At 40.0% G+C, this 25,543-nt stretch overlaps 1 protein-coding gene across 2 annotated transcripts; it reads left to right on the forward strand.

Annotated features, from left to right (window-relative positions):
- The first annotated feature begins 2,302 nt into the window (after positions 1-2,302).
- Positions 2,303-24,892, forward strand: LOC108597012 (nephrin). Of its 2 annotated transcripts, none has more exons than XM_017983290.1 (11): positions 2,303-2,677; positions 17,969-18,487; positions 18,555-18,725; positions 18,847-19,137; positions 20,095-20,685; positions 20,748-21,050; positions 21,109-21,393; positions 21,452-21,733; positions 21,795-22,591; positions 22,667-23,077; positions 23,739-24,892. In XM_017983290.1, exons 1-11 carry the CDS (start codon positions 2,635-2,637, stop codon positions 23,745-23,747), a joined length of 3,702 nt encoding a protein of 1,233 aa, XP_017838779.1. In that variant the 5' UTR covers positions 2,303-2,634; the 3' UTR covers positions 23,748-24,892. The 2 variants fall into 2 exon arrangements, with proteins under 2 accessions (XP_017838779.1, XP_017838781.1); XM_017983292.1 differs by having other exon boundaries at positions 22,688-23,077.
- Positions 24,893-25,543: the final 651 nt, after the last annotated feature.

The raw sequence follows: 25,543 nt of genomic DNA on the forward strand, positions 1-25,543 counted from the left end.
CAGTCAGTGGATGAGTCAGTGGCGCAGCCTGCAGAGCGAGTGTGAGAGAGGGAGAGTGTGGCTGGGGCGCTGCTGTTACGCTTCAGTAATTTCACTTAAGTCATTATGAGCCATTAATAAAGCCTGCCGTTGTTAGTCGTACTATAGTAAGCCAGCTAGTATGCAAAGTTATGTGATACGCACACCCACGTTGCACTTAATATGCAGCAAAAATCAACGTTGTGCACGTTGCGCCCAAATGTCTACCACAGATACCCAGCAGCCCTCTCTCTCTCTCTCTATCTCTCTCTCTCTCTCTCTCTTTCCAGCTGATGTGTTTTACTATTTTTATTGTACAAGCGCTCACACACACACAGACATATGCATATTTGTTGATTCTTTTATTTGTTTGTTTGTTTATATTTTCGTGTGCGCCAATTTTCTGTTTGGCTACTAAAGTGCATTCATTTATTGCATTCGAACAGTCGAAGAATAAATGCAAAAGTGAATTTTTAAAATATTTTTTCCAATTTGTTGCCAGCTGCTTGAAATGCAAGTCAATTCTCAAAACATGCTGTAAAAATATAAAAAAATTCAGCTGAAAATACAAAAGCAATACACTTTGGATTGAGCGCTACAAAATTATTAGTGTAGTATTATCGTTAGTATCACGAGTATTTCAGCTCATTTATTATTAATGCAAAAAGTGTTGCGAAAGCTTGAAATTATTATTTTATAAATAAGCTTGCTAATGCAGCTGCTTTGATATATTTGCTTACCTCAAATTTCTACATTCGACGATGGACACATTTCTATTATTTTATTTGCATATTATTATGTTCTTATGCCAATTGTCCATTAAGCTATTTGAGCTATTCATTTATTTCATATGCACTGGAATATTCATCTTGCCTTTGGTTCTTATAATACTCGAACTATTAGATTCGTATTGTATCTGTTCAGAAGAATTAATAAATTAGAAATTAATAAGGTGTTGGAATTGAGCTACCTCCTTATTCTTGTAGACTTATGTTAATTAATCTGCTCTCATTGACTAACAATCATGCTTATGATTAAATTAAATGGATGAATAGTGAAATTTACTCCTTATATTTTGTGAGACAAATTCAATGTAATTTTATCCCATTATATCTTGTACTACTTTATTAACTATTTATTGCATCAAACTCTCCGAGTAATCCAATTCTACAACTCGGACTATTAAGTATCATTAATCCATCTGTTTGAGTATTTGGCGTGCTCCAATCCTTGCACATTTCATTTGAAAATATTTACTCATATATAATTAATTTAAAGTATTCTACAGTCCTTTATGTCTAGCATACATTTAATAAATTGCGTAAAATAAAAATATGAGCATTGTGACCTTTGACATACTCATATAAAATTCATAGTTCGCAGCGAAAAGTATTGCAAGTCACTTTCACTTGTCGCATAAAAATGTTTTTAGAATCCTTTGCGTAAAGTATTCTTCTTCTTGTTTTTGTTGTTGTTCACATTGCTGTATTGAATTCTCTGTTAGCCAGACAGTCAGACAGACAGAAAGTTACTTTTACTTTCGTAACCAAGCACGCTGTTAAGTCTCTTCGAAAACACTCTTATATGCCTGCAACTCTTCGAAATAGTCTGCGAATGTATATTCAGCAATTGTAACAAACGCGTAGCAGAGTTTTCATTTTCGAAGAGTGCGTCTGCATACTTTTAGCAGAGCTGTAACTGCATGACTGCGCAGCTGCATTGGCTGCTGTATGCAGAGCTGAGATAAACGAAGTGTCAGTACTAAAAATCTTCGTGTTTTAGTAACAAGGAGAGCAGCACATTTACACAAATAATATGAGAGAAAATGATTCTTTATTCACTAATAAGAGTTAACAAAATGTGTAACTTTTAAACTCATAGATTTGACAAAATTTGTTAATGTTTTCACATATAATCTTTTTGTGTTTTGTTAGCAAGCTTAGCTGTGACAGCAACCAAAGCATAAATTCGATGTTGTGTATAAGTAGCAGAGTTGTGTCTTGGATGCGCAATGGGCAGCCAACTGCTAAATGTTGCATACAAATAAATACAATTTTTAAAATTTTTGTATGCATTTTTATATATTAGATTAGCGCAAAATAAACATTTTATAAGTAAGCTTCAATGCTGTAAAAATTTTATTAATGGCTACAAATTGCTTTTGAAGTTTGGCATCGAGCCGCAACATGTTGCAACCGCTTGGACAAGCAGCGACTTGAACAAACGTGCACAGTTTTGTTGAATTCGAAACGAAACGTTGACGGAAGCAGACGTGTTTCTCCAGAGTTAATTCGGCGTGAGCGTTTGTTTATGTAGTGAGCGCGTATTTCTCGTGTGGCAAGTGCAACAACTAGTAGCTGCGACTTACAACAAGAAGCGCAATTACAAATAAACCTAAAGAGTTTATAAGTGCAGTGCTGTGTGTGCTTGAAATGTGTTACCAAATGCTTGGCTTAAGTGCATTGCCAAGCCCTAAGCTGGCGCTGGCTGGCAATTAAAACAACTACAAGTTACAACTGTAAACAGCCTACAGCAGAAATTAAACAAAAATATAGTACTAAGCAACAATTGCAACACAACGCGAATATAACGAAACAACTAACAACAATAACAACGATGATGCAGTTTTGGATAACTTTGACATTTGCATGGCTTTTAGGTAAGTTATTAAGCGACTTCGTCATATGCAGCAGCAACAACTCGAACAGCAACAAATTATAAGAAAAAGAGAACTCATAGTTAGTTGCTTTTTGACCGCCTGCAAATGTCTGCGCGGCGGAGTTCATGACATTTGACTGGGCAACAAAAACAAAAAAAAAAAGAAGATGAGTTTGCAACGCAGTCGCGTTTATCTTTCCATATGAATTGTGTGCCGCACATAACTCCTTTTGTCTAGCTTGTCTAGCTTGTCTACTAGGGCTGGAGGTAACTGCTGTGTGTTTTTTTTTTTCTCTTCGCTTTGCTGTTGACATTTAAACACTTGTTTTTTTCGCTGCTGTGCCTGCGCCGCTGCTAACTGTGGTTTTTACCACAACACAGTGGCAGCATAAGCATTTTTTTTTTTTTTTTTGGCCATAGCCAAGTGTTGCGCCAACACACGGGCCACTTGCCCCACCACCTGCCCCGCTGCACGTACTTGTCGCGTTTCACAGCATTCGCTTTAAATGCAAAAGTTTTTCGTATAAATTTTTTTGTGCTCAGTTATTTTCTGCAGCCTCCAACTTTACTTGCTACTGCTGCTGCTGTTTATTTGATTTATGCGACATAATTCGAGGCGAACTTTGTGGCACACATAATTTAATTTTTGCCAGCGTACTTTAAATATTTGCAATTTGCCTTTGCATCTTTGTAGTCTGCGCCAGCAGCTAATTGAAAACTATTTGCATTACTTATACGCGCAACTTGATTTGCTAGATAATTTGTAACAAAAGTTGCTTTTGATTTATTTATGATGCTGCTGTTAATGAATCGAGCGCAACAGCTGCTATAAATTTATCGAAAAACTTGAGGAAAAACAATTTGTTAATTGATCAATACAGTTTTCCAAATGCTGCTAATGCCACATGACGAATTTATTAGTGAGCATTCAAAATTAGCTTCGTGCTAAATAAAGCGGCGCTTTTGGAGCTATACATAAATAAATATGTGTTAAAAATAATTTAAGAACTTGGTAAAAAGCAATTCAAATTCAGTCTAATTGCATTTAAGAGTTTGCTTAGGCTTTGAAATTAAATATTTTATTCTTGCAAGTTATGAATAAATGAAACTGTGTTAAAAATAAGTAACTAGAGTTTGCAAGTCATAAATAAAAGTAAATGTATTAAATATAAATTTAAATTTAACTTTAAAATCAAAAACAAAATGTTTTTGTGTTATAAATAAAAAATAACATTAAAATATGAGTACAAATTAAAAAAAAAAAACAATTTACTATTATTATAAACTAGACTTTTCATATATAAATAAAAAATAAATAAAAAAAACTTTTATTTAATTTTGCAATAAAAAATAAATTAAAATGTGTTAATGATTATTTAAAACTTACTACTTACAAATAAAAATAAAGAAATAATTTTTATTACAAACGAATAAAAATTTGATTGGAAATTTATTGAATTTTTAGACTTGGCTTGAATTTGAAAATTAAATATTTTATTTTTGCAAGCCTCATAGCTCAGTTCAATTTCAACACATGTCCTGGGGGGGACGACAGGCCCAGAACGTGGCAGCTGCTGTTGAATACAAAACCGAAGCTGCTAAAGGCAAAAGCCTAGCAAAGAGTAAAGCCAAAAAAAAAAAAGAAAAAGGAAAACAAACCGCCTTGTGGCTGTTAAAAGTAATACACCTGCCTCCAACTGCGCAAACGTGCAACATGCTCGCGCTCAAAAGAAAACAAAAAAAAAACATCTTTATTTTTTTTTTAACCAACATGTGTAGCACATACAAGTGAAAAAGAAGCAACGAAAAATTATGATTACAACTAGAAAAATTGAGGATGTGGTTAAAGAACAGACAGCAAAAAAGCAAGATGAGAAAAAAAAGAGAAGTGTAGAATTTACAAATCTCTTTTGCCTACATAAACTGCTGTTGTTGTTGTTGTTGCTGTTGCTGTGTGGCTTAAAGCCGAATATGTAGGTTTATGAAGCGTATATACATATAATGTCCAACATAATCCGCTGGCGATTTAGCTAAGCAAATTGAATTAGAGCTAAAAACCTCGTCGTCTTCGCCTCTTCGGGCTTGTTAGCCGGCACTGATTTTGCCCCCAAATGTGTTTGTGTGTGTGAGTGTGGCATAAAACTTTTGACGCGCACTGTTGTTGTATCATGTTGAAAACTTTGTCAGCTACTCTATGGGGTAGGCTGGCCCGCCAGGCTCTCGACTACGCAATCCACTTTGCAGTGCATTGAACCAGACTTTTAGTTGGACGGCACGGCTAATCGTTGGCCAGCAGCTGCTTTTAGCCACTTCAATGTGCCACTTGCTCTGATTAAAACTAGAAAAAAACACAGACACACACACACACACACACACAGTAATGGGGCACAGCAGCAGCAAATTGTGCTGCAAATGATGTTGAACAGGTTGGCGGGGGCTGGGCGGCTGCGTAGGTATGACTAGCCCACATATGGAAGTAAAGAAAAAAAAAGTTGTGAGACCCTAACTGACCGCAATTGCTTTAGAAACTGCTGCTCCAGTTGGAGCTGCTCCAAGAAAAAAATTGCTCTGCATATGATAATTATGCAATGAATATGGAAATTGTGCGAAAAAGCGAAGAAGATTCGAAGCAATTCGAATTATAATTGAGTCTAATTTAGCGTAGTTAAGCTCTGCTATAAATTAGCCTAAATTATGTTCAGAAAAAAGTAGTTTGGCTAGTTGTAGAAATTACAATTGCTTCGCATACATTTTTGAGTTTAAATATTCTACTCTAGCTAGCACTGCTTGTTGCTTTCTCAGCGCTGCTAATTATCGATAAATTTCGCTATAAATTTAGCAAGCTTTTGCTTTTATTTTCAATTTGAATTAGCAAGCTTTGTTTTTTGTTTTAAGGCCCATACAATTAAATATTTGCCAGCTCATGTTGTTAACTGTCTGCAACTGACAATCGCGAGTTTCCCAAGCACATTCCAGCACATAAAACTCTCCCCACACCAAACTCTGGGCCAAGAGCGCGCCTAATAGACCCAACAACGTGTGCAACTCTGTTGAGGGCTGCCCCCAGCTTGCGCTGCCTGGCCATAATTACAACCCCTGTCTTACCTTTTTTTCTTTATGAACTCTCTCACTCCCTGGCTTGACTTCAGTTAGCAGCTTGGAGACTCGCACAAAATGCTGGTCATTTGTTTTTATGTAAATAAAATGCGCTTTCAAATTGTTGTTGCTCTGACTGCTGCTACCAGTTGTTGTTGTTGTTGTTGTTGTTGGTTTATGCATATTTGCTGCTGCTCAGTCTGACACTATATACACGGCTATATAGTGTATATAGTATACATGTTTGCTTTTTTGCCTGGACGACTGAAGCTTTGGTCAAAAGCGCACAGCAGCTTCCTTTAACTGCTCTACACTCTGTCTGTGTGTGTGTGTATTTTGCAAATTCACTTCCGCCACAGACTTTTGCCAACAACACAAAGCAACAAAATGAAAAAAATCAACGAAAAGCAGCAGAAAATTGCTCGCAACTTGACGTTTTTTAGCTTGACTTTTTTTTTTTTATTTTGGCGCTTTTGCTTACATTTTCTTTGTGCAATAAAAATAAATAACAGTTTATGAAAATTTGCCAAAATATCAACAGCAACATCAAGTACAACAACAACAACAACAAGCCGAGTGGAGTGACTTTTCCTGTTTATTTTTGTTGTTGTTAATTTTCTGTGCTTTGGGCTGTGGGAACAACGCGTTTTACTTGGCGAGTTTGTTTTTTCGGTTCTATTGTTGCATAAAAAGCTTTTTACGTTGCTGCTGCTGCTGCTGCCCATTTAAAAAGGCGTTGATACTGCTGCACACCCCGCCCCCAAGGACTGCGCTAACGAGTTGTTGTCGCTGGCAAAATGTTGAACTGTCGTAGGCTGCTGCCAATGTTGCCACAGCCTCTCACATGAGTTGTATTTGTGCTAAATTGAACCAATTTTTTTTTCTTCTTCCACTGCTGCGCTTTCATTTTGTTTGTCTCTTTATAACAACCCAGGCCAGCTTGTTTTTTTTTTGCTTTCTTTAGATGCTTTATATGCGCCCATTGCTGCGCTTATTTTGCAGCACTTTGCGCGTCAAGTGAGTGAAAACCCGGCGCGTTGCATTGCGCTTTCAATGCTACCAAGCTGTCGCTATTCATGCGTTGCATGCCACCCAAAAAAAAGAGAGAAAAACCCACTCAATCTAGCAATCCAACAGTTGAGCCTATGCCTCAATGCATATGTGTAAATATATACACAGCTCACACACACACACATGCACACATGCACACAGGCTGTTATGCATGGGCATTTGTAAATTAGAGATGAGCACGTTCACTTTATCGATATTGTTATTTTTATGCTTTTCACACGCTTAATGAAAAAAAAGGCAAAATGTGTAAAGAAACAACATTAAACAAATTAAAAATCAACATGACATTCACATAATGTTGACATTTTATGTTCACACACACACATACATATGTATTTTGATTAATTTAAAACATATTTTTATGCAGATTGCTCTGTGCTTCAAGGCTTTAATTAAATTAGCGACTTTCAAAAGTTTTCGAAGAATTTTATAATTGAACTGGCTTGTTGGACTCTCTTGCTCTCTCTCTCTCTCTCTCTCTCTGTTTTGCTCTCCCATCGCTATGCGCTGCACTCGAGCATAATTTTGCTGCCTATCAGCGGCTCATGGCGCATGTTTGTGTTTGTTGTTGATGTTTGCATGTTTGCAATTGCAGATTTGCCGCCTTTTGCGTCAAGTGGGTGGGCGTGGCATGCGCTAGGTGTCAGTGGCACTCTCAGGCTACCATAATGCTGTCGACTCCTACAAGTCTGCGCGCGCCCCAACTCCATCAACGTCTCAATGTCTGCTTGTGTCTGTCGTCAGCTGAAGTTGAAGTTGCAGCTTCAACATCAACTGCGGTGGCGGTGGCAACTGGCAGCCAGCGGCTTAACGCCATTTGGCTTTGCAGCCTGTTTGCTATTGCATTTTCGGTCATTATTCAACGTCGTTGCAATTTGGCGCTGCTGCTGCTGTGGCAGCTTCAATGATGCATAATTTGTAGCGTTATATAAATGCAAAAGCAAGTTGATATTTTTTTTTACTTTTAATGCTAATTGCTATGCAAGTAAAACTCAAACACATACATGCAAGCGTTTACATATGTGTAAACCGTAATTATGTGCGCTGGCGAAAAAAGAAAGTTGACAGTTAGGTGGCGTCAACAGCAGCAACAGCAGCAACAACCACAAACAAGTTGCAACAGTTGCAGTTGCCTGCCTCTGCTTATGACGTGCAGCAATATAACGAGCACATATATAAAAGTTATATATATGCATATATGTATATGTACAGTTAGGTGTTTGCGGCTGTTATGTGCAATTATGCATGACGCGCAGATCAATGCGATAAAGCAACAGCAGCCAGCAGCAGCTCAAAAAATATATACATGTTGCCACAAAATATTGGTTTAAAGCCAGCTAAAGTTGCTGCTGGCAACAGTTGCAATTAAAGTGAAGCGCGTGGGCTACGGTGAGCAAATGCCAGCGAGCCTGGCTTAATGAATGTAAATTTTTGATAGACTGTCGCAAATCAATCAAATCGAATGACTACTGTGTGGGCTAGCCATGTTGCTGTCGTTCTTAGGCATAAGTTGTGCTATTTCTTATAGCAATAAGCTACTGCATTTATTTTTTATTGCTCTTGGCTCTCAATTTCGGCCCCATCGATAACGATAACAATTGCTAAGCAACAAATAATCGAGCAGGCCAATGTTACGTTTTATTTTTAAAACAAAGCTAAGCTCTAAAAATAAACTACTTAAGCACTTGTTATTTTATTTTCACAATATTTAAACGCTTTTGCTTTTGCTTGACAGCGACAGCAGCTTGCGCAGTTGGGCGGCTAAGGAACTAGTAATAATTGCTAAGGCAACACCGCTGGCCAATTAATTAAATTTAGTACGCATGATGAGGCAGCTTGTTTGCGCCGCTGCCATAAACGTTGAAAAATAAAAAGAAAATGCTTGACGCTTAAAAAAAAACACACACACACAGCGGAAGCAGACGTTAAAAGGCACTTAGTAGCTTGGCTCTAAGCCGCCAGCAGTCAGTCAATTTGGCTTTAAGTTTATGGCTAAAACACAAGCAAGTCTCTCGCGCTCTCTCTGGCTGAAGCAGCTAACACTCCCCATATGCTGCAGTGCGTACTTAAAGGCAACGGCAAACATAAAAATTCATTAAAAGCGCTTTCAATAAATTATCAAGCTGCATGCGCGCACTCGATGCTCAGCGCTATCAATGGACATTAATCTATGGTAGCTGCTGATGCTGCTGGGCGCGGGGGTAGATTTGATTTTGCTAACTTGATTTGAATGCGTTACAGTCAAAAATGCACACGCTGCCGTCTGCTAAATTCATTTGCCAATCTCTATGTGTGTGTGTGCTTGCCAATTAGCTATTCAGCTGCGAATCGATATTTACTCAATTAATTTATTACTTCCGCCAACAAGCAGCAGCAGCAGCAAAAGCATCGAAGCAGCAGCAGCAGCGATTTTTCATTCATAAACGACACAAACTGAAAACGAGTCACAAAACTTGGCCAACAAAAGCTGCTGAAGCGTCGTCGTCAATGCTGCTGTCAGCGCTTCAAGTCACTTCACCAAAGTCACAGGAAGCAATCATCGTGCTACAAGTCATATTAACTTACACACACCAAAAAAAAAAAAAAAACAGAACAGCAACAAAAGCAACAATATATATATATAGAAGGTATAAAAAACTGGAATCACAGCGCAAAAAATCAACTAAAACAGAAGCTTAAGCGGGGCCAGCTGTGCTCCCAACGCTCGCAGTTCGCGCAATTTGGAGCGCTTGCTGTTCTAAAGTCGAAGCTGAAGCGAAGCTGAGGCTGCAGCTGTGGAAATTGTAGCTTTTGATGGCCAGCATATGTTGTCCAGCAACTTTGCTCATGCGAAAGTTAAGCGCGCTTAGTGCATTGCAACTATCAATGGGACGGCCAGACCTTCTTCCTGCCTCTGCCTGCTGCCTCCTGTCTTGAGTCGCTTTGGCTTTTGGCTTCCCAGGCCAACAAAATGCGAGCAGGTGCAGCTTACCAATACACACAGAACAGCGCACCGCACACGTATACATTTCATAATGATGGATGGCTATGACTTGACTTCTGCGTATCTGTGTGTGTGTGTGTGTGTGTGAGACGCGCCTAAGCCGGTTTTCCACAACAGCAGTTGTCAGTGTTGTAGTTGACTCGTTTACCCCTCAGCTGCCTCAATTAAACTGCCAGGGACGTGGCTCAAAACTCACAAAAAGTGTACGGTAAATGTTGGCCCAAAAAATTGAATTAATAACAAGTTGCGACAATGTGAAAATTGTTTAACAAGAACAACTGCGCAACAATTTTAGCTCGAGTGTTGATACAATTATAATTCGATTTAAGCAGCGCCTAAGCGCAACTGTGGGAACGTTATAAGCGTTATATATATATATATATTAAATGTAGTTAGTTGTTAAAAATATAATTAAATTTAATTATGCCCAACACGGCTTAACCAGATAAGCAGCCAGCATATGGCTTACAAAAATTAATAACAGCGACGGCTAGACTGTCAGCTCCTACGCATTATGACAGGCTCAAACCCTCCCCTACCCCAAGCGAAGGGGGGCGCGCGCGTTTTGGCTTCTTGGCTGCGTGTTAATTTTGACAAATGAACATTTTGGTTGCTGGGCATATATACATATACTTATGTATATATATTCCATGTAGGCATGTGCAGCTTGCTTGTCTATAATTTACAAATTCGAACTAAACGCTCACACACACACACTTTGTTTAATTATGGGTAACGTCTCGGGCCTTTTGTCTTGTCTCATAAGTTGGCCTCAAACTAATCAGCTTGCTGGCCATTAATCTGGGCGGCTATGACGCGTTTGTAGTGTCACTGGCTTAGCTAACACTCGCCAGCAAAGCAAAGCAGTTGGCCAACTTGAGTTGAGTTGAGTTGAGACGCTTGACTGGCTTTTGAGTTCTCTAGTCTCAAAATTGAAATGTATTTTTTGGTTGTGTTTAGCCCGCACTTTTGCTTTGAGACAGTCACATAAATCAGTAAACGCATCCTTGAAATTTTATAAATAGCCTATACAATCAGCTGGCCATTAAGTTTTTTATACAAACGAGCGAGCTGAATAAACACAAATTATATCGCTATATAAAAATAAAGCTGCATGCATAAATAAAATTAAAAACTGTAAAAGTTTTCAACGCGCTTCATTCATAACACACACACACACACTCACACACACATGAAAAATCAACTGCGTTCGCCGCTTTATATTATTTGCATAATATTTTGTATTTTATGTTTGATTTAATGAGCTCAACAAAAAATACAAAATGTGAAAATAAAATCACATGTTTGCATTTTAAAAATTAATTTTTCGAAACACATTTTAGCTTTTTTTATTGCTTTTAAAACTAGTTGGGAGTTGAGCTATAAAAAATGCTAAAAATTTAGTGTTGCTATATTTTTTTATATTTGCCTAATATATTTATTAGCACAGTTAAGCTGCTAAAAACATGTTCGGGCTCAAAACTAAAGTTCAGAAAATATGCAGTTTGACCTTTTGGCCAGACGCAAGACAAGTCAAGACAGACAGAGAGACAGGCTTGTGTATATATAAAGCAAGTTGGCTTTAGGGGCAGCCAGACATTATAATTATGCAGCTGCCAGTGGCAGGCAAAGCAGCAAGCAGCAAGCAGCAAAGCGGCAACAGTCAAGTGTGGCATGCAATGCAATCGTGTCTTGGCATTTGCCAAACGACAAGTGCAGCGACTGTCTTCGATATGCTGTCGATGCAAGGCATTAAACTAAGCTAAATGCAAAATGTGAGCAAAGAGAGCCAAAGCTAGAGCCAGAGCCAGAGCCAGACTTGGAGCCAGGTGCGTGCTCTGCAAGCCAAGCTAACACGTTAAGACTGCAGTGTCTGGCTTTAATTTTAAATTCAGTTTTTCATATGCTGGCCTGGCTGAGTTGTGGGCCCACGTTTGTCGAGCATTCAGGCCATTCAGTTTGTTAGCCATTCATAAAAAATAAAACAAGACAAGAGAAAAAAACTCGTATTGGTGGCACGTAGGTTGGCTCCGAACTGGTTTTATATGCGTTGTGCTTTGATTTCTTTATGAGTCAATTGGCCTCAACTCGCAGGCAAAACAGTTGAGCGAGCGTACTCATTTGCTTGCCAAAAATTATTTTATGCGCCAAGTTTTCATTGCATATTTGCAGGCGTTAAGGCGCTTCTTGCCTCATTTATTTTCATAAGCTGCCGCAGCAGCAATTTCTATGCCCTAGGTGTTGCGACTCTATGAATTTAATGCTCGCCACAGCGCAATTTATGACTAATAAAATTTGTCAAATTTACAACAAAACCAACAACGAAAAAAAAAAAAGACAGTCATAAAATTACAGTTTGGAGTTTGTTGTGTAAAGCTACATGTGGGTGTTGTTTATTTATTTTCGTTTGATTTTTTTTTTTTTTTTGAAGATTTTGAGCCCACGCAGCACGTTGACAATCCAAACTGGTTGTCCAGCATTTAAGCCAGCAAACATTTGGCTGAGTGGCTTACGCCCATAAAATCATCAAATCTATTACAACGCATGCAGCATAGGTATATATAGATATATATTTTAAGGTTGTGTGTTAAACTTTTGTTTTAAGAAGTGTGCTCATGTTTATTATGCTGCTGCTTTTATTTTGAGTGCTCTCAAAAATTTAATTGATTTAAAATTCTAACCAATGCTCTGGCCTCAAATCCCAGGCTTTAATTTAACTAATTGCTTTGGACCCGCATGGAACGCTGTGCGGTCAGTCAAAGTACAAAGCCAACGCCAACGCCAATGCAAAGAATTATGACAGAAATATTTGAAATATTTTTACTGCCCAAAAGTGACTAGTTGACAGACTGACAGTGGAGTCAGAGTTCAACTGCGTAGAGACAGCGAGAGAGAGAGCGAGCAATAATTTTTATTAATTAATTAAAGATGAAAGCTACATGCGACGACTACAACTCAAGGCATCGTGTTCATCTAAAATGCTCATCAAGCAGAAAATAATTAATGTTAATGCCGTAGCTCCTCCTCAGCCTCAACTCGGCCACAGCCTCCGCCTCAGCTCGGCCTGCTGTGGACACTGCTTGTGTCTATGGCGCTCTAATTTGTGCAGACCGCAAAGTTCATAGCAAATTAGTTGATTAGTTTAACGTTGGTTGCTGCTGTTGCTGCTGCTGCTGCTGTTGGTTGCTGCTGCTGTGGTGGCTTGCTAAATATATATGTATATGGTTTAGCTGTGGCTGGTCACATTTGTTAAGCTGCAAATTTTATAATTCAATCAGTGCATGGCGTACAAACAGACTTGGTAATGCGGCAATTTGTGAGCCAAATATGAACACAGTCCACTGGACTAGGGGGTGGTTGGTGGCAGAGACAAACAGTTTGAAGGTCATTTAAACATTGTAGCTTGTTGTTGTTTTATTTTTTCGAGGGGGCTGTGTGTCTGGCACTCAAATGCGTTTTTATTGTGAATTTATTAAGCGTGCCCCAGGCTCACATTAAATGCCTGGGTCCATGACATTGGCTGCGAAAAAAGCAATAAAGATAGCCCAAAGCGACTCCAAGCAATAAAGTATATTGAAAATGCTCCAGATGAATGGATAGAGTAAAAGATGAATCAAAGATGAATGCCATAAAAGGCTGCGAGGACATCCAAGTTATTGAAAATTTTTAAATAAAGACCCTGCAGCATATGCGAGCGTCAGTGGGCGGCAAGATTAATAAAAGAAATATGAACAAAATTATTACAAGCTTAGAAATACGTAAAGTTTATAGTGAAAGTAAGTTTACAAGTTTATATTAAAAATTAAATTGCACTAAGTAGAGTAGTAAAGGATATGAAGAATAGAAAGTTGGTCTTAAAGCAGAACTTCAAGTTGATAGTACTAGTAATTTTAAACATTATTTTTAGCTAAATTAATTCAAGTAAAATATTTTAAAAAATATATATAGCAAATAATATATATGAACGAATTGCCACGAGTGTATCGAATGTCCAAAAAATCAAAAAATACTGATGAGCTGATGCTGATTAAATTTTGTTATCTTTATAAGCTATATTTATAGAATATCATTATAATATTTTGCCAGATGTTGACTAACTCAAGCCTCAATTTCGATAAAAAGTGACATGCGATACTTTCGCGGAAATGTGTCAATATTTTGGTTGTTTACAAGAGATTCAAAACAAGAAAAAATTAAAATAAAAACTAAATAAAATAATCTTAAAATATTTGTCAAGAACTAATTTAAGCTTAATATACGCAGAAGAGCAAGCATTTTAAAAACTCAATTGAAGGAAATAGAGAACTTATTGAGCTTGAATATCATTTCAGATAGTTTTATTTTAACTAATAGAGATTAGGAAAACCAATTTTGAACATTTATTTTTCATTAAGTTAAGCTAGGCGATAGCCTTTTAAATTTGAAGCAGCTTTTCGTTAATGATTAATAGATAAGAGATGCTGCTCAGATGACAATCTTATCAGCTTAGGCACTAAGCAACTCATCAAAGCGGCACACGACGCTCGAGAGAAATCTGCCGGAGTCTGAGCAACTAAGCACGGCTTAGGCTTATCCTATAAATGAAATACGAGTATTAGCAGTTTGCTGCCGCACAAACCATTTGCTTAATCTACAAACGAATAAAAACCGCTTAGAAGAAAGAAAAAGAAACACATATAGAGAGGAACAGAGAGTGTGAGAAAAAAAAGGAAAAAAAACTGATGCCACAAGTACGTTTTGGGGCCAAGAGTGTGTGAAAGAGAGAGCGAGAGAGAAAGTGTTATGTGCAGCAGCATTTACTTGGCTGCTTTGCCAAATTATAAGCCTTTGGGCCACAGAGTGTGAGCAACATGCTGCGGCTGCTGTGTTGCTGCCACATGCTAAGCCACATGTTGAAAATAATTGTCATGGCTACACACACACAGAGAGAGAGAGAGAGAGTGAAAAAAATCCTTTAACGCAACGCCGCATTTAAAACAATTTCAAACACTTTGTGGCCGCTTAACACAGCTGACAACAAATTTTAGCACCAAAGCCGCTTTAATCAATTGCGAAATTAGCAAAAATCCCACACAAACAAAAAAACGAGACAAAACAGCAACAATTTTAATTAAATTTATAAAGCAAAGCCTAGGCCAAGCCCCAAGATTTATGTGTGGCGTTAATATTTGTTAAAGTCATGCTGTTAAGTGTCCTGGCGCTGCCAACAGTGAGAGAGCGAGAGCGTGAGCGAGAAAAAAACTCACCGGATTTCCTGTGATATGCCACAATATTTTCCATTAACGCGCTTGGGCCAGGCCAACAAGCAACTGGAAAACTGGTCTTGATAAGAGAGCACAACATGAAACAAGTCGAGAGGCAAGAAGCAGAAAAAAAAGGCAAAGACAAAAACAATAAGCGTTGGGCAAAATGTGCGTTTGGCTTTGGGTCCAGGGCCACACTACACTTCACTACACTGCGCTACAGTAAAGACTGGGATTGTCTGCTTGCAACCAGCAGCAGCAAAAGCAGCAGCAGCACTTTAGGCCTGTTTCGCCCTGCTGTGCGACAGTTGCTGGCTTTGTATGAGTTAATGACTTGTAGATAGTTTAACTTACAAAGCAAACGCAATATAGTAAGAGCTGCCAAGCGGGCGGGGGGTGTGTGCATCTTTGCGTTGACCATTAGTGCGACATCCGGCGTTGCGCTTGGCTTGGCTGCCTCACTGCCACACGTTTGGCTCAGTAAACTATTAGCAACAAGCACAGGGCCAGGCCAGGCGAGGCTAGGCTGCCACCACATGGAACTCACTTAACTTTTGTGGCCCAAAAGCGTTGCAGCCAGTTGCCAGGATCTACTTCGATGGGCAACGGTTTTTGCGGTTAAGCTGTTAGTTTAGTTTGCGTAGAATTTGCTGACCAACTTGCTGACCAAGTTGACAATTACTGCAGCCCTTAACAGTGTATATCTATGCTGCCCTGCTGCCTGCTGCCTGCTGCTGTTGCATGAATGAATTGACCGCTTCGAACCGGTTTACTTTGCTGCAGGCAGTAGCTTCTTGCATTTGCTTATGCACTCGACTTGGCTTTTTATTCTCTCTTGCTGCCCTTTGCTTCCTACAGTCAGTCACACTTCAAGGATTTCTTTGTTGGCCTCCCGTCCTGTCTTGCATATGTGTGACAATTACCCCATGCTTATTGTTCTCTCGCTCAGTCATTCGCTCTCTATCTGGTAATGACTGTAAATGAGTTGTAGACATGGGACCTGGTGACTGGGTCTTCCACACTACTGTCGCTGGCTTTTTGTCGTTTGTCGTCATTGTCGTCAGCACAAAAACCTGTCAAGTTTTGCACTTTTTGTTGCTGTTTGTTAATTGCCACAGGAAATGTGCGCTCACTGCAGTTGGTCAACAGCGTCTCTCTCTCTCTCTCTCTCTCTCTATCTCTCTCTCGCTTTGGCAGTTAATTGCTTGAACTTTTAAGCGCTTGCAAATTGAAGCGCCCACATTCAAAAAAGTTACAAAACTCTCAGCTGCGGGTGGTCAACTGCATTTCCGTTTCGGACTTGATCATATGCCAATGTCTTAGTCATCTGCTGTTGCTACTAGCAGCCAAAGTTCAACGGAAATTGAGCTCATTTGCAGAGCGTGCTCAATTCCCTCTCTCTATCTATCCAGCCATACGCATTGTCAACAACAAATAATCAATTAATCCATTGATGAAGTCCACGACTGCGATGTTTATTTGTTGAGCCATTTGTAAGCATGTCTCACGCAGCGCTGCGCACAGTGGCACCAGCAAAACAAAAAGAAACACACAAAAAAAAGTATTTAATAAATAATCATGTGAAAAATGCTTTTAGTTTGTCTACAGAACCAGTTTTGTGTCTGCTGAACTTGTTTTATTTTCTAAGCCAAGTTGCAAATAAATTAAATATCTTGTTTGGCTTGATAAATGATTATTAATTGCAGCAACTTTAAAGCCACGAATATTATGTGTTTAATCTACTGACATTAAGTGGCAATTAACATGCTTTAAAACTCAAGAAAACCAAGTGCAAATGCAGTTCAGTAATTATTTATACTTGAATTCAAGGCAAATCCAAATTAAATGATAAATTTAAATTCTAAATTGACCAGAAATTTTATTAACATTTCAAAAAAGTAGCAGCACTGCGTGTTGTTGTATTACAAAAGCTAAAAAGAAATAATTTTAATGTATTTTTAAACAGTGTATATCATTATAAATTCTATTATAAAAAATACATTTCAGTTTTGAAGTTTTATTTCTTCAATTTTAATTCTTAATGTTGAATAATTTCATAAAGTTGAGGCCCTATTAACCAAGTGTGAGCAATAAAGAAAAGAACTTAAATATTAATGATTTTTATTGTTTTCGCTTAGTATAAAACTGAACAGTAAATTATGGCTGCTGTATTCAGAGTTTTTGATATATATATATTTTTTTTTGCTTAATTTTCTATGCTCTATTGACCACTGTGCGTGCTTTTATACTTATTACCTATGTAGATTGCTCTAATGCTGATTAGGTCGTCGACGACGACAACGACACACATACAGACAAAACCCACACACACACTCACACACATTTAGAACTTGCTTCAATTTCGTATCGAACGTGGCCAGGGCACTTTTCTTTAAGACATTTTAATGCTAATGAGCCCACAAGCTGTAGACCTACTTCGATTTAGGTGTGGGCTGGGCTATAGCGACATGCAGACTGGCAAATGGACAGATTGAGAGAACGAAAGACATGAGTGACATGAGTCCATGTCTCAATGACAGTCTGACACACACACACACACACACACACGCAGACTCATGCACGTGTGTGTGTGTGTGTGTGTGTGTGCGCGTGAGAAACAATGGCAAATAAAATAAAAGTTGTACCAAATTAGTGAGTTGTGACTGAGTTGCGTTTGTGGGTCTTACATTTAAGCAATGTGTATTTTATATGTGTGGGTGGCTGTGTGTATGTGTGCGTTCAATACTTGCTGCTGCTGTCATTGATTCAATTGCTGTCGACTTGCTGCTGCTGCTGCTGCTGCAACTACGTGCGCAATTGTTGAACGTGCCGATTAACCAAATGTATGGCCTCGACTAGCGAACTGTCTAACTAACGATACGCTTTCCTCCTTTTGCAGTTGCCATTGGCGTTAGCAGCGCTGCCACAACAACAGTCGCAGCTCCGTCGGCAGCGGGCGTGGTGCAAAAGTTTCGCGTAACGCCGCACGATATGCAGATACTGGAGGGAACGGATACGTTGCTGCGCTGCGAGGTCACCGCGTTGGCTGGGAGGGTGCAATGGGTTAAGGATGGTTTCGCCTTGGGCTTTCTGGCCGTCATACCCGGCTTTCCGCGCTACTCGGCGCTGGTGGATGAGCCCAATGGCGTGTACAATTTGCAAATACGTAACGCCTCGCTCGAGGATGATGCCGAGTATCAATGCCAGGTGGGTCCGGCGCCCGGCAACCCCGCCATACGCGCTAATGCTAAGCTGAGCATTGTGGCCGCGCCCAGCAGCATTTACATCGATGGCTACTCACGCAACGCCAAAGTGGAGGTGGTGGAGCAACAGAATCTAACGCTCACCTGCATCACCGAGAACGCCAATCCGGCGGCGGAAATTGTCTGGTTCCAAGGCGATACACCCTTGAATATAGGTAAGTAAACTTTTATTTTATGTGCAACTATTATTCAAAGTGAACTAATTGATGGCTTTGCTTTTAGTGCCCACTGTCGTGGTTAATCAAACGGCGCTTAAGCGTTATCGCACCACATCGACGCTGCAGCTGCAGCCACGTGCCGATGATGACTACAAGGAATTCTCCTGCGAGGCACGCCACAAGGCGCTGCCACCTGATGTGCCCATGCGTGCCCAGCTGCAACTTTCTGTGCTTTGTAAGTTTTCAATTCCTCTTCGCTTTTTTTAAATTATATGCACTCTGCGTTGTCGCGTGCTCAAGTGTCATCGTCTTCTTCTTCTTCTTCTTATTGTTCTTCTCTGACTTGTTTTGCGCAGATCCACCTGGACCGCCTTTCTTCGAGGGCTACAGCCAGGGCGAGTCCTTGCGCCGCGGCCAACAGCTGCAAATCGCGTGCCGCAGTCGTGGCGGCAATCCACCTGCCCAGCTGGTTTGGTACCGCAACGGCGTGGCCATTAACTCGCCACAACGCACCGCCGGCCGTCTCTCCGAGAATGTCTACAAGTTCACAGCGAATGAATCCGATAATGGCGCCCATTTGGCCTGCGAGGCCAAGAACTTGCTCTCCGAGAAGCCACTCAGAGCGGAGCTTAACCTGACTGTCCTTTGTAAGTGTTGATTTCATTTCAAAATTCAATTTAAATATTTTAGAGGGGTAATTACAGTTAAAAGGCAGTTTCAATATAAATAATACTGTATTAAAAAGCGTTTAATAATCAATTAATATTGAGAATTATATAAGCAGATAATGAACATTTTTTATTGCTAACAATTTATTTTTGGCTAACCCTTAGTTACTCATATATTAATAATTTTTATTTTATCAACATTTGACCGACATGAAAAAAACTAGTTTCAGACTTAGCCTTTTATTTTTGATATTTTTATATATAATATATTATATGTATAGGTGAAGCCTTAGCTTAATTGCGATTAGAGTTAGTAATAAATTCCCGTTGAATTTTTTTTTTTTTATTTCATTGACTCCAATAATAAACCAAAATGATCCTAAATTTATGCAAAGCCTTCACAACTAATTTTATAAGTAGTTTGAATTTTTTGGATCATTCTTTTTCACTCAATTTGTTCATACAAGACGAATACAAATAATCAGGTGTACCACAGTAATGTGTTCCGAGAAATAACAAAAGATCTTATCCTGAAATCTTTGAAGATTTTATTGCTATGAATATTTAGCTACTAGGGTGACTAAAAGTTGTTACCATTCATAAAAAAGTCATAAAATCTACCAGCTCAAAGTGGATTTCGTTGGCTTATTAGAGTCTGTGGCAACCCAGATTATAAATTATGTGTATTATTGTAGATTATGTTATTATAGATTAATCTTGACTATTTCTAATTAGTAGCAATTGCTTGAATTTTTAATCAGCTAGAGATGAAGCGCACAAAATAAATGTTGACAGTTAATCAATTAGTTGAGCTTTCAAAGAAATAGTGATTAGTAATAGCTACTAACTTTGTTTAGCATTAAAGAATTGTTAATTTTAAATTTAAGTTCCATTCGCATTCCCAAACTAACCATCGCTTAATGAATTTCTGTGTAGATGCACCCAAGGATGTTTATTTGAGCGGCGCTTCGCAGGCCAAAGTGGGCGACACTGTGGAGCTGAGCTGCGTGACCGCTGCGTCCAATCCGCCGGCACGCATTAGCTGGTCCATGAATGGACGTCCGTTGAACAATAGCAGCTACAAGACGCGCAGCAGCACTGCCGGCGGCTGGGTGAGCAGCTCGAACATAACACTAACCATCGATGCGCAGAGCCGAACCTTCATTGCGGTTTGTCATGCCCTCAATACGGAGCTATCGCAAAATGTGGTGGGCTCGCATACGGTGAATGTTTTGTACGCCCCCTCGGCTCCGCTGTTGACGGGCTACAACAATGGCGACATACTCATCTCGGGCTCCATACTGAAGCTGCAGTGCAGCTCGGCGGGTGGCAATCCGCCGCCTGCGTTGCATTGGTACAAGAACGATAAGCGACTGAATGCGGCCACTAAGCTGACGGACAGTAAAATTAGCTCCGAGCTGTCGCTGCTGTTGAATGCCTCCGATAATAATGCCATCTACAAATGCGAGGTGCAGAATGCCGCCATTGAAATACCGTTATTTGCAACCAAAACTCTGGGCGTGCATTGTAAGTTTCCATTTTGAGCTGAAGTGCAACAGTTCAGTTTAATTTACTTTCTGCACTTGCAGTTCCTCCCGAGACGGTCAAGATTAGTGTGCTGCCCAAGAATCTGGTGCCTGGCATACGCGCCAAGCTCATCTGCGACTCCAGCTCCAGCAATCCGCCTGCCAAGATCAGCTGGTGGAAGGACGGCATACCCGTCGAAGGTTTGAATCTAGCCAATCGTCCGGGTCTGTGGGGCGGCTCCGTCTCCACGCTGGAAATGCATGTGAACATCACTCAGGATCTAGATGGCTCCATCTACACCTGCCAAAGCCACAACGAGGTGCTGCAGCGCAGCGTGCATGAAACCATCAGCCTGGATATACTCTGTAAGTAACCAGGATAAGCTTTTCCTGACTTTTAACTGATTGGGCATTTGTTTTGCAGTTGCACCAAAGTTCGATGCCGCTCAGCAGACAAGTTTTGTGGGCGTGGAGGGCGCTCCACTGCAGCTGGAGCTGCATGCCAGTGGCAATCCCATGTCTATAAGCTATACCTGGACTAAGGATGGACTGCCCATTAGCAGCAATGCGCTGAGCGGTCAACGCCTGATCTCCGACGGACCAAGGCTCAACATTAGTCGCCTCAGTCGCAACGATGCGGGAATTTATGTCTGCGAGGCGCTCAACACGCAGGGCACAGCCATGCTGGAGGTGCAAGTGCTGGTGGAATGTAAGTCTCAAGCTCAGTTCTCTTACTCAACATTTGCTCAATGCTCTGCTTTAAATAGATGCGCCTGTTATTGCTGCCGTTACCGAGGGCCAGAGCTTTGTCTCAGGCGAGCAGGCGGTGCTCGCTTGTCAGATCCAGGCGCGTCCTTTGGAGGCGGCGCATGTGAGCTGGTCACGTCCCGGCTACGACTTTGCCACGCGCACGAGCGTCTCCTTCGAGAACAATACAGCGCTGTTGCACATAGACAACGTGCAACGTGGCGACATTGGCAACTTCACCTGCAGCGTGGACAATCAACGTGGCGCGCCCGTCTCGCGCAATGTGCTGCTCGTTGTGCAAAGTAAGTTGCAACCTTCATATATGTCCAAGACTTGAACTCATTTGCTTGCTTGTGCTTGCAGCTTCACCGGAAATCGATCATACGCCGGGTTACACGCGCTTTGCTGCGCGTCTGGGCGTGCGCTCGCAGCTTGTGTGCCGCGTGCTGGCTTCGCCACAGCCCAGCTTCATCTGGCGACGTCATGGCAAGGATCTGAAGCGACGCAACAAGTACAGCACGGCGGAACGTCAGGTGGATGGTCTTTACTTTGAATCTGCGCTGCTGATTGAAAGCACTGCAGCGGAGGATTATGGTCAGTACGAGTGTGTGGTGCGGAATAGCTTGGGCCAGGCCAGCACTACGCTGGAGTTCAGCAAGCCGACGCGTCCGGATACGCCGCTGCAGTTGCGCGTGGGCAATGTGAGCGACAGCAGCGTGGAGCTGATGTGGACGCCTGGATTTGATGGTGGCATGCAGGCTTATTATCGCCTGCGTGTGAAGCAGCAGGGTGAGGACAAGTACAAGACCGTGGAGGTTAAGCTGGGCGCGCTGAATGCAACGCTGGAGCAGCTCAAGCCCGGCGGCAACTATTACTTCTCGGTCATGGCGTTCAACGAGGCGGGCAACAGCAAATACTTGCCGGACATTAAGCTGACGCTGAGCAAGGGCTCGCAGCCGCACTCGGCCGAGTATACGGAGAAGGACGAGCTGCCCAATGTGATGATCATTGGCATTACCTCGGCTGCCATGGTGCTGCTGGTGTTGAATGCAGCCCTCGTTGCTTGGTTCGTCATTCGGCGGCAAAACAAATCGCAGGGCGAAACGGAGCCCAGCAACGATGATGCCTACTCCAAGGACGACAATCAGTCAGTCTACAAGGTAATTAACAACCCGAGATTCTAACTTAAACTTAACTCTGCCACTAACCCACTTGAACCCACTTGCTATAACCAGCTGCCCATCACTGCTTTGCAGGCGGATGTGCAAAAGAAGGCCGCCGCCTCCACTTATCTGGTGGAGAATGTGGACATTATACAGTCGACGGCGTACCCGCCCAAGTACCAGGAGAGCTCCATGTGCACTCCCCACTATCAGCACTCCATGTGCAATCCGGACTTCACTCGCACTCTGCCCAATCCCAAGCGGCACAGTCAACGCAACAGTGCAACGGGTCTGATTGAGGGCATGCCCATGCGTGCCAAGGACGACCACATGCTCATCTCGAACGGCCTTTACATACCGTCGCCCTCGCCAGCCTCCTCGCTGGTCATCAAGGGCAGCTACATATCATCGCCATCGCCAGCGCCGCCAGCCGATGGCTCCTACTTCAATATGAGCGACAAGTACATGTCCTATCCACCTGTGGTGAGTACAAGCTTAATGACTTTATAATACGCTAAAAAGTAAAGAGCTCAGTCTTGGCTTTAAGTAAAGTTCAAATCAGAAAACGCAAGAAAACTTTAGATAACCCTTAAGTATGAATATTTCTATTCTATATCTTGAAGACAAATATTTTCTGATTTCTGATTTTCTGATTTCGAATTTCTTTAGTTTAAATTTAAAAATGTTTAAAGAATAATTATGCCTCAATTTGTATATAAATTTCAGAAAATATAAACAGATTGATATAAAAAATCTTGGAATTGTGTATATTTGTATATCACATAAATATCACATAATTCCACAAATGTTTTATGTAATGATATAAAAAATGTTTTAAGAATCTGTAAATATATTTAATACAAATTTTAAGTACGAGGTTTTGGCTGATTTTTATATAAAAGCTTAAAGGCAATAATATTTTTAATTAGTCAAAATAATGATAATATAAACCCTTACTTGAAATATATCATTTTTAATAAATGATAGACCAAAAGTCTACAGAAAATTAAATTTTAAAAGTTTGCCTGTGGCAACATTAAATTTCCCTTTTTGCCTGCCAAGCTGAGAAGTTCTGAATCGCATCCATAAATTTGCCAGCTATCTAACCATATGTTCTTGTATTTTCTTCTCTTTCTCTCAACAGACCTACTAAGCAGTGCAGCTTGTCAGAGGAAAAGAAAAAGAAAAAAGACAGAAATGAAAAGGAAACCCAACAGCAGCCAAATACAGCTAGACTGATTGATATACATGCCACAGCATACATTTGCACACACTTATAACGAAATAACTCATAAACAACCAGCACACACACACACACACAACAGCACACACATACACAGATGCATTGAAAATTGATATTGATACGTTGTTCAATCAATTTCTGTCTTCATGCAAACATTTTTTGGTTATTTGCTGTTGCAAGTTTTTTCTTTGGGTTTTGTTTCTTTTTTTTTTTTTGTATAATTAGTAGTACTAAATGACGTTGATTATTATGGAGCGCATAATGGAGTAAACATGTTGAGTGTGTTTTGAGAAAAGACATTTGCATGCGGCGCTCGAAGGCTGTGATAAGTACCTGCACCCAAGGCATGCCACACACACATGCAACACGCTGTGGCAAGCTTTACATCAAACAAAATGCAAGCGTTGCCTTTGGCTAAAATGAAAGCCTTGGGGCGCAGTTACGCCAACCAATCTACAAAATGCTTGCCCTAACCCCCCACTCCCCTCACACATACACACACACACACAAGCAACAACAACAACAAGAACAGACAAAGTTCCCCCAACCCTAAAGCTAGTAAGTTATTATTAATTAACGAAAGCAGCAGCAGCATAAGTAGCAGCGAAACGTTAAAGAGACAGTTTCGATGCAAGAGAGCAAGAGCATTAATATAAATAAAATCTCAAATAATTATTTGTAGACATTTTACTCAATATTAAGTAGTAGCAATTACGCATTTTTAGCATTTAGCATAAATATATTAACGAGTCTGTCGAGTCGAGACTCATTCTCATTAGCAGTTGTTCAAGTTTAAGCTCTAGACATACCAACAAACAAACAAACATATATACAAATCAAAATAAACGATCTTCAACGACATTCAAAAAAAACGAAAATAGCATCATGAAATCAATTAAAGTAATAAATTTAAGCGTGATTAAGAGCTCTTATATAGTATTTAGTTATTTACAGCATAAAGAATTCAACGATTTTTTATCATGCATGACAATAAATTATATACATGATAAAAAATTGCGTGCAAGCGCCAAAAATTAAGCTAAAAAACAAACAAACAAACACACATATAAACAGTTAATAAAACAAAAACTTCAAATATTGTATTTGCATTTAAAGAACGCTAAGCATGTGTATAAAATCAAATTTAATATATGTATATGTAATTAATATTTAAAAACCTAAAATATGAATAAAAACTACAAATTTTTAAAAATCATAAACAAAATAAACAAGACTTGGTTGTTCTTTCATATTCTTTGGGTTGGCTTGTCATCAATCAGCGCTTTTGGCTGTGGGCAACATGGCTAAGGTCGAAGTGGGCGTGTCCAGCTTACACCTTAAACGCTGGCTAATTGTTTTTGTGTCGGCTTTTTCTTTTAGAAAACGACTTAAACTTAATTAATGGCTGCGCTTTTAATTAACGACACATATTAATAATGTTTATTTCTTAATTTATGTAGTCGCCGCATTAACGGTACTCAAATATGGTTCGTTCGTGCCAGCTTTCACTGTAGCAGCAGCAGCATTAAGTTTGTCAGCCGTAAAAAAATATATGTGCCAAAAAATCCATATTAAGCAAATAAATCTATATTTGCATAAAGCGCGTTATTTTTGCCAGTTGGGCCATAAAAAATTTATGGCATTTATAAGCAAAATAAATTGTTGTTGCGTGTTAACACTAAAAAAATAAATAAAATTTTAATTTT

Source organism: Drosophila busckii, chromosome 2R (genome assembly GCF_011750605.1).
Source record: "Drosophila busckii strain San Diego stock center, stock number 13000-0081.31 chromosome 2R, ASM1175060v1, whole genome shotgun sequence".
Lineage (NCBI taxonomy): Eukaryota > Metazoa > Arthropoda > Insecta > Diptera > Drosophilidae > Drosophila > Drosophila busckii.